The sequence below is a fragment of the Lathyrus oleraceus genome, chromosome 5 (genome assembly GCF_024323335.1).
Source record: "Lathyrus oleraceus cultivar Zhongwan6 chromosome 5, CAAS_Psat_ZW6_1.0, whole genome shotgun sequence".
Lineage (NCBI taxonomy): Eukaryota > Viridiplantae > Streptophyta > Magnoliopsida > Fabales > Fabaceae > Lathyrus > Lathyrus oleraceus.
This window is the reverse complement of record NC_066583.1, coordinates 535177549-535187097: the sequence shown is the minus strand read 5'-3', so window position 1 is coordinate 535187097 and position 9549 is coordinate 535177549. Positions and strand designations below refer to the sequence as shown.

Genomic DNA, 9549 nt, shown 5'->3' with positions numbered 1-9549 from the left:
CTTCACACACTAGACTCATATCTCTGAATTGTTCAATCAGTTCTAACTCTCGAACCATAAGCATTGACATATGTAAGGACTTCCTACTCAACGCATCAACTACAACATTAGCCTTACCCGGATGGTAACTCAATTCAAAATCATAATCCTTCAGAAGTTCAAGCCATCTCCTCTGCCTCATATTCAACTCTTTCTGATCAAACAGATACTTCAGGCTCTTGTGATCACTGAACACTTCGAACCTAGATCCAAAAAGATAATGCCTCCAAATCTTCAAAACAAAAACCACATCTGCCAACTCTAAGTCATGCGTAGGACAATTCCTTTCATAAACCTTCAGTTGTCTGGAAGCATAAGCAACGACCTGGCTATTTTTCATCAGTACACCACCAAGACCCATCTTTGACGCATCACAATATACTACAAAAGACTCATTCGGATTAGGCAAGATCAATACCGGAGCACTCATCAATTTCTTCTTAAGTTCTACAAAACTCTTTTCACATGCAACATCCCAAACATAAGCTTGACCCTTTCGTGTCAATTGAGTCAAAGGTAGTGTTATCTTAGAAAAGCCTTCTATAAACCTACGGTAATAACCAACCAAGCCAAGGAAACTTCGAATCTTAGTAGCAGACTTCGGAGTCTCCCACTGCAACACAACATCAATTTTCGACGGATCAACAACAATTCCTCTACTAGAAATCACATGGCCAAGGAAACTCACTTCTTTTAACCAGAATTCACACTTGTACAACTTGGCATAAAGCTTCTTGTCCCTTAACACCTACAATACAATGTTTAGATTATCTGCATGTTCTTCCTCTGACTTAGAATATATCAAGATGTCGTCGATGAATACGACCACAAATTGATCCAGATAAGGATGGAAAATCCTATCCATATACTCCATGAACACACCTGGAGCATTAGACACTCCAAACGGCATTACTGTATACTCATAATGACCATACGTGCCTTATCCTGAATGCAGTCTTCAGAATGTGATGATAACCTGACCTCAAATCTATCTTGCTGAACATGCAAGCACCCACCAATTGATCCATCAGATCATCAATTCTCGGAAGAGGATACCTATTTTTGATAATAACTTTATTCAATTGTCTGTAGTCAACACACAACCTCATACTGCCATCCTTTTTCTTAACTAACAACACTGGCGCACCCCACAGATAAACACTTGGTCAAACAAAATTCTTCTCAAGCAACTCTTCTAATTGTTTCTTCAATTCACCCAATTCTGAAGCTGACATCCTATACGGAGCCATCGACACAGGATTAATACCAAATACCTCATTAATGGAAAACTCAATCTCACGCTCTGGTGGCAAGTCACTGATATCATCTGGAAATACATCCGGGAAATTGCACACAATAGGCAGATCAACACTTGCAACCTTATTGTCAACTTGCAATGATGAAAACATTGCAACCATCTGAGCCTCATCTTCTAAGAGTTTTTTTTACTTGCTTAGCAGATAAAAACATCATCTCTCCACAATCACCAAACTCTGGGAACCTCACGGTTTTGCTATAGGAGTTGATATGAACATAGTTAAACTCTAACCAGTTTATTCCAAGAATAATATTGATTTGATGCAAAGGTAGACAAACCAAGTCCATCGCAAAATTCTTACCATAAATGGTGAAAGGACAACTCAAACAGACTAACGCAGTAGTCACCGAACCATTAGTCGGGGTATCGATAACCATACTCCCAACCATATAAGATAATTTTAAACCCAACCCCGTAGCACTCTCAAGAGAAATAAACGAATGAGTAGCACCAGTATCAATAATAGCAATTAACTCAACGTTGTTAATGAAACAAGTACCTTTGATCAAGTTGTCTGTCTTGGGAACCTCTGAACCACTTAAGGTAAACACTCTACCATTAATATGGGCAGCAGTAGCGGCCGTCTTCTTTGGCTTCTAACATTGTGTACTGATATGACCCTGTTCACCATAATTGTAACAAGTCGGACCATCTCAGAACGGTGACCCATTTTCTTGCACTCTACAACACGGTGACCCGTTTTTCCACAATTGTAACATCTCAAAACCTTATATTACATTCATTAGCACAGTGGCCCAACCCACCACCCTTGAAGCACTTGACAGAAGCGGGAGCCCCTCCCCCACTTGTCTTCCTCCCATATGAAGCCTTCTGCTTCCCTTTGTCAGCTGGAGTTACATAAGGTTTCCATCTAAATTGTCCCTTTCCTTTCTTCTCACTTATACTCTTATAGTAAGCAGACCGGGCTCTGCTATCCTCATCATAGATTCTACTCTTATTCACCAGTTCAGCATACTGTAGCACCTCAAATTTGCACCTATCATTATGCATACATTTTCATATTAGGTCATAGCATATCATGATCCATTGCATATCATTTGCATTGTCCCCAGTTGCCTCAAGAGCAAGCATTCAAGAATTAGGTCAAACTGATCAGGAGATCAGTCAACCAATCAAGCAAGTGTGTTTTTCATTGAGCCAAGACCTTAGGGTTTGTCCAACAAGTTCACATGACTTGGAGGTCCATTTGAAAAGTTCAAGTCAAGGGTTGAAGGCTCAGAGGTCATCATTTCATACACAGACAGTCAAAAATCCTAAAAAAGTCAACTGTCAGTCAAAGCAGTGGATGGTGGTCATTCTTGTGGAATTTGGGCACCATGGTCAATAATCAAGAGTTCATACAACTTGGGACATCATTTGAAGCCAAGTTCTCAAGGAATTAGGGTTTGGAAGTCATCAGTCAATGCACAATCAGTCAGAAACCCTAAAAGTCAACTGTTGGTCAACTGTCCATTTAATCAGTGATTGGACGATTGGAATTGGTTTGTGAGAGTTCATTCAGGTCCAAATAGTCATCATACATCATGCCAAACACCATCATGGAAGAATTTGAAGCCAGATCAAAAATTTCCCAAAATGGAAACTGGGCCTGTAACTGAAACCTGCCATAAATGGAAAGTCTTGATCCTCAAACTTACATCATGATACAAGCCTCAAATGAATTTTTGCCCAACATGAAAGTTGAAGATCTTGTTCTCCCATTTCCAAAAAGTCCTAGAACTCTCAATTCCCATGTGTGGTTGGCAAGTTATGATCGAATCGATTTCAGAAAATCTTGAACTTCAAAGGGCCATATCTCTCAAACCGTTTGGCCAATTTTGGTGGGGTTTTTTCCTACAAGTCACATTTGATCCCCTCTTTCCAAAAATATAAATTTCATGGGCCAAAACTTCACCAATCAAAATGGCATTTTTTGACTTTTCTCATTTAAATGCAAGTTTGACCAAGAGTTGACTTTTTGATATAAACTTTTTTTTAACATTTGGCCAATTGGAACAGCTCAGAAATGTCATTTAGAATGTGTTTGCAAACTCATTTTATGCAGTACATAAGGCCATTGCTTGGTTGCTTGAATTGTAAGAAAGGTACAATTTCACCATACTTGTCCATGCTTCCACAACCATGCCTTGTACCTCAAAAGAACAGCAGCATTATGCAGCATTTTTTCTGTCATTGTGCACACATTTTGCAGCCAAATAACCAACAGTACATATGGCCATACTAGCTTACTTGAACATTGGCAAAAGGACATTGTTTCAACAACCAAATCCATGAACCATACTTGTACCATATGACATAGCAGATTTTATGGAAAATTTTCTGTCATTTTGAGGATTTGGCTGCATAACACAAGAGAAAACTTCATTCTGTGGAGCATGATCCTTGGCCATTTTGAAAAGAGCTGTCAAAAACATCCAACAGCATGAGCCTTGCCATGCTTGGTACTGTTCATAGCAGACCAAGGCCATAATTTGCTGTCACTAGTAGCAGCAATTGCAGCATGAAAAAAAACCACCTTTGACAGCAAAAGAAAGGATGGTTCACTCTCTCTCAAAACCTCACCCTGCTGTGCATTTCAAGGGGACTGTCAAGAGAACTTCCAAGAGGAAAGAACCTGGCCATGCCCTGTACCACAGCATAGCAGTTTATGCTTCATATTTCCCGTCATAACAAAACCAAAAAAAAACAAAAAGAACCAAGAGAGATCCATTCATCAAAAATAAAAACACATTTTGCAGCAAAAAAGGTCACTCCTCCTAACTGCATTCATTTTGCCTTGCTTGTGCCTATCAAAAACCTGTCTAAACTTCCAATAGTTCAACCTTGCCTTGCAACCAACAAACACATGACCAACCATGCTCTTACCCTGCTACTTGCATTTCATCTAGAACTTCCAAATCCACCCTGCCTTGCAACATAACCAACAGCATACCACTCTCTATCTCAAAAATCCACTTATGCTCAAAAACCATCTCTTGGCATTTGCAAAGGCTTTTTCAAGAAACAACCAGCAACACAAAGCAGCACACCTTTCCATCATGTTGAATGAGCATTACACAAGCATTTGACAAAGAACAACCTACTTCATTCACTTTGCCAAAACTTCATCTTTGGCGCATCTATGATTTTCAGTCATGAACTAACAGACCAACCAAAAGCCTCTCACCTTGCCTTGCATTTTCTGTCCAAAAGTTGTCCAAACACAATAGCACCAAAACCTGGCCAAACCAAAAGGAACAAAGAACAACAAATTGGAAACACCATTTCCTGTCATGAGTAACATATTGGACAGCATTAACCAATAAAGCTTCTTTCAAAAGTCACTTTGGCCAAACCTGTCAAACTCCACACCACAAAAAACTAGCTTTGCCTAATACCATCCATTCATCATTTTCCTGTCAACAATGGAACCAATGACAGTAACATAACACCCTGCACAATAGAAGCTGAACATTGAATTCCATTCCAAGCCTCCACAAGTCAAAGGATTTTTCACCATTCATCATTGGAAGGACCATTGAGCAACTGTCTCACTTCAATAACAACGAACAACATCAAGATCACCACTGTTCCTCAAAAATGGTAAAATTTCGAGCTCCATGATTTTTCAAATTGACACATGCTTAGTGTAGGTCCATCCATGCTGATTGTCATGATGCTTTCACTTTTTAAAATGATTGCTTATCCATGGAGATATATTGTTTTGAAGTTTGATGCTTGAAAATGTTTCCATTGATTTCTTGTTGTGTAGTTCAAATTAATGAAAACCAGTTTTGGGATGTTGTTGTTTGATGTTTAATGAACACAATGGTATGCTCAATTGAGATTTTTAGGCACTTTTTGAAAATTCGATTTTGAGAGGGATGAAGGTTGGAACCCTAGTTCATCAAATGCCTTTGCCCAGATTTTTTCTCACGTGCATGGCCCCTTTTTCCACCAACCAATGAAATTATTTCATTTTTAAGGCCAAAACGCAGAGTTTAGTTAAGTGGGGCGCCTATTTACAATAGTGCCACTGTTGACCATTGCTTTGACCATTATGCCATGCTTTTGTTCATGTTTTGTTCCAATTGTTCCTCCACTTCTATAATTCATATTTGATTCATTATTCATCCAAAAATTATGAAACTTTTTTCATCATGTTCACAAGCATGTCCTCTATTTTATCATGAATTTTATTAATTTTTTGCTTGGATGGATATTAAATGGCTCTAGGGTTTGTGACATGTGACCAAATTTTGTACACTTTGCCAAATCAATTGTGAAATGATGAGAATGTATCCAATGGCTCTCAAATTTTTTGTGCTTAAACTAGACACATTCATGATGATTTTGGTATAAAGTTTGTGAATTTATCATTTGTGGTTTGTGAGATATGATTTTTTTGAATTAGGGTGTGACAATTTGTGTCACACCATTGATGACCAACTTCATGATTTTCATTGCCATGCTTCTTGGCCTCCAAATGACTTGATTTTTTTGCATGAGCTTAATCTTGAATGTCTAGTTGACTTGTGAATTTTCTTGGATTTATTTGAACTATTTTCCATTTGTTTGAGATTTTCCTTCCCTGCCTAGTCAAATGTTGACTTTGTGTGACACATGTTTCCATTTCATTTGTGAAATCTTCATACTTTATTGGATGGACATGAAATTTGACATGTGATAACTAGACATCCTCATCTTTGCCATGGTTTTGATCCCATTCATTTATCATACACCATTCTTGACTTATGATTTTTCTAAGTTGATGTATGTTTGGTTGACTTCATTGAGCATGTTCAAATTGGCTTTGACTTTCTGATTTTCATTGACTGCCTTCCACTTGTCCAAATGAGATGAAATTTGACATGCTTACCATGCTGTGGATTGTAATTGATCATGATTTATTTGGTGATTTTTGGAAAATGTTTAGATTGCTTTTGAGTTAAGTCTTGCTGTTGACTTTTGTGAGCTCCTGTTTGCCATGTTTTGACCTAAATGGTTCAAGAAATGATGATGATGATTGATATGAATGTGAGCCCAATCGGTTTTGTTTCCTAATTGTTTGAGCATGATTTTGGATACTTACCCCTTGCTGTTAGGACTTTCTCATTCATTTTTGACCCTAGGCTTGTCCTAGTGGTCCTGTTACTCACCTTTGAGTTTGTGTTTTCAGGTTGACCATCAAATGGCCATTAAGACCAATTCTTTTGATTGAGCTTACTCAAATATCATTGTCTAACCTCTTTGTTTTGTAGGTGGCTTGGCTCACATGCCTTAAGCCTTGTGCCTTGCACATCCATATGCCTCTAATTGACTGTTGGTGTCTGTTTCTGTTTGCTTTGTTTGAAGTTGCATACTAACATCTGCTTGACTGTTTCAGGTGCTTTAGTTGCTTAGTTCCTTGTGAACTTTTTGCTTTGCTTTGCTTGTATAAGCAATTTGCATTGAGGTATGTCTTTTTTACTTCATGTAGTCTGGAAGACCTGGCCTGTTACTTGGCCAGGCAACTGTCTGAAGTCCTCCTTAAGAGGCAATGTTTGTGGATGTTTAATTTTGTCCTTGCATAGAGTCAAAGTCCTCCTAAGTGAAGAGGCAATTGGTGGAAGGTAGGGATATGCAATCTATCCCCCACTATTCAGTGTGTCTTCTGTTTTGCTCACACCACTGTGTTGATGCATTGCAGATAAAAACCCAAGATCTTGTGCAATTGTACAGTTGAGTCAATTTTAAATGTGTAGAAGGGTTCCCACTTTCTGAACCCACACATTCCTGTCTTGAGCTCTCCCAGGCCAGGGATAAGAGCTGTGAAGTCTCATCTTCACTTCATCCTTTCATCTGCTTCACCTTAGCCCCTCAATGGCAAGGTTAAGAGCAACATTCACCCAGTTCCAGAGGTTTGTTTGTTGAGGTTGATATGACCCCTTGACTAAAACCTAACCCTTGTTTGAGCCACTTGTTTGTGTATAGCGTGTGCTATCTGTGCTTGTAGGATTGTTTGACTTGCTTCCTGTGCAAGATAGGATTGTTTGACTTGCTTCCTGTGCAAGTTAGGATTAGTTTAGACTTGCTTCCTGTGCAAGTTAGGTTTTGCTTGGCTTGCTTCCCGTGCAAGTTAAGTGTGTGTGGCTTGCTCCCTGTGTGAGCCATACTTAGGATAGGTTGGCCCTTGTGCCATTTAGCTAGAAACCTTAACTTAGGGATGATTTTGCATGATAACATCTAGGCTCGAGTCGTATTCTCCCTAGTTGTGTCTCCCTCTGTTATCTGGTTAGGCTAGGTCCTTTATCCCTGCGTAGGGGAACTACATCGCCCTGATCTTCATACCAGATGAAGTATGTAGGCAGGAGATTGAGCTGATCTCTCCGGGCGCCCTTTTTTTTTTCTTTTGTGTGTGTTGTTTGACAGTTGCTAGGCTCGAGTGCCTGACTCCTTAACAATTTGTTGTCTGTCTGTTTGAGTGTGTGCTTGACAGTTATAGGCTCGAGTCCCCGACTCCCTACTAACTTGTTTTGTTGTTGTGTGCTTGGAAGCTGATGTAAGTCCATCGAGTGGCATTTGGGTTCCAATGTGCGTGCGTTTTGGTCCGGATGCTGATGTAAGTCCAGCAATTGGCATTCAGGCTCCATGTTTGCCTTCTTGTGTGTGTTTTGGTTCGGATGTCAATGTAAGTCCAGTGATTGGCATTTGGGCTCCACGTTTGCCTCTTTGCGTGTGTTTAGGTTCGGATGCTGACATAAGTCCAGTGATTGGCAGTCGGGCTCCACGTTTGCCTGTGTTTGCGTTTGTTTGTGTGCGTGTCAGCCGAGCTACGAATGCTCTGATTCTTCTCTCGTCCGAGAAGATACGTATGCATAGGATGCGATATCCTAGCGAGCATGTGTCGTTTCCCCCAGTCCGAACTACTTCGACTCTGATGTCTATGCCTGATAGACTAAGTAGGCCCAGGATGCGATATCCTGCCGAGTCAGTTTCAGTCTTGTTTTCTTGTGTCTCTTTCAGCCAGTGTGTGTGAGTTTGAGCAGTGTTTAGCAACCATTTTTTTCCTTCCTTTTGTGCGTGGATCCCGTAGAGTACTACGGATGCGTAGGGGTGCTAATACCTTCCCTTCGCATAACCGACTCCCGAACCCATACTCTTTGGTCGCGAGACCATGTTCTTTCCTAGGTTTACTTCGAGCGTTTCCTTTCCCTCTTTTGGGATAAATAACGCACGGTGGCGGCTCTGTTGTTCTTTCTTTTCCCGCCGGTTTTTCGCGCGATGCGACACATACCTACGAATCTGTTGGTATCCAATACCTTGTTTGATTTCTGGTCTCAGCCCATTCTCAAACTTGAGACATTTAGAAGTCTTAGCATCATCACGGTTGTAATGGGGACAAAACTTCACCAGCGCCTCAAACTTCGCAGCATACTTTGCCACAGTCATGTTCCCTTGCTTTAGCTCAAGGAACTCCATCTCCTTTTTTCCACGAACGTCCTCGGGGAAATACTTCTCCAAGAATTCTTTTCTGAACACAACCCAAGTTATCTCCGTACCAATAACTTCCAATATCTGACGCGTGTTATCCCACCAATCCTCAGCTTCCTCTAACAACATATGAGTAACAAATTGTGCCTTCTGAGCCTCTGTGCAAGCCATCACTCGAAATATCTTCTCAATTACTTTGAGCCATTCCTGTGTACCCTCTAGGTGATGGCTACCCTTGAAAGTTGGTGGATTGTTCCTCTGAAATTTTCCCAAAGCCCGAAACTCATCAGGAGCTCCTCCTGCTCCCCCATTCTGATTGTTCTGTGCCGTTTTAGCCATCACCTGAGCAAGGGATTCCAATTCTTAAGCAATAGCACGATCGTTTCTCCCATCCATTATGCACACCATCAAACAACATTAGAAGAAACAATGCATCGATACTGTATACACACTCATCGACTAACAAGGAACTGATATCATATAAAAACTTTTGCCGGACGGATCGACCTGCTTTGATACCACTAATGTAACACCCTTCTATACCCTAAAATAATACATTTTAATTAGAAAACATAACCGCAAGGGTGTCACACATATAAAAACACATAACCTGCTCTGTAACACGAGTTATCACAGAAATAAATTCAAATGCACGTATTTATACCTAGGATGTTACACGACATCCAACACATATGATTTTTACTTGGGATGTTACACGA

At 40.2% G+C, this 9549-nt stretch overlaps 1 protein-coding gene across 1 annotated transcript; it reads right to left on the bottom strand.

Moving 5' to 3' along the window:
* Positions 1-1915: 1915 nt before the first annotated feature.
* Positions 1916-9169, bottom strand: LOC127081892 (uncharacterized). Its single transcript, XM_051022119.1, has 4 exons — positions 8659-9169; positions 4545-4645; positions 2095-2332; positions 1916-1977 (listed from the first exon to the last, which is right to left on the bottom strand). The coding sequence occupies exons 1-4, from the start codon at positions 9167-9169 to the stop codon at positions 1916-1918; spliced, it is 912 nt and encodes a 303-aa protein (XP_050878076.1).
* Positions 9170-9549: the final 380 nt, after the last annotated feature.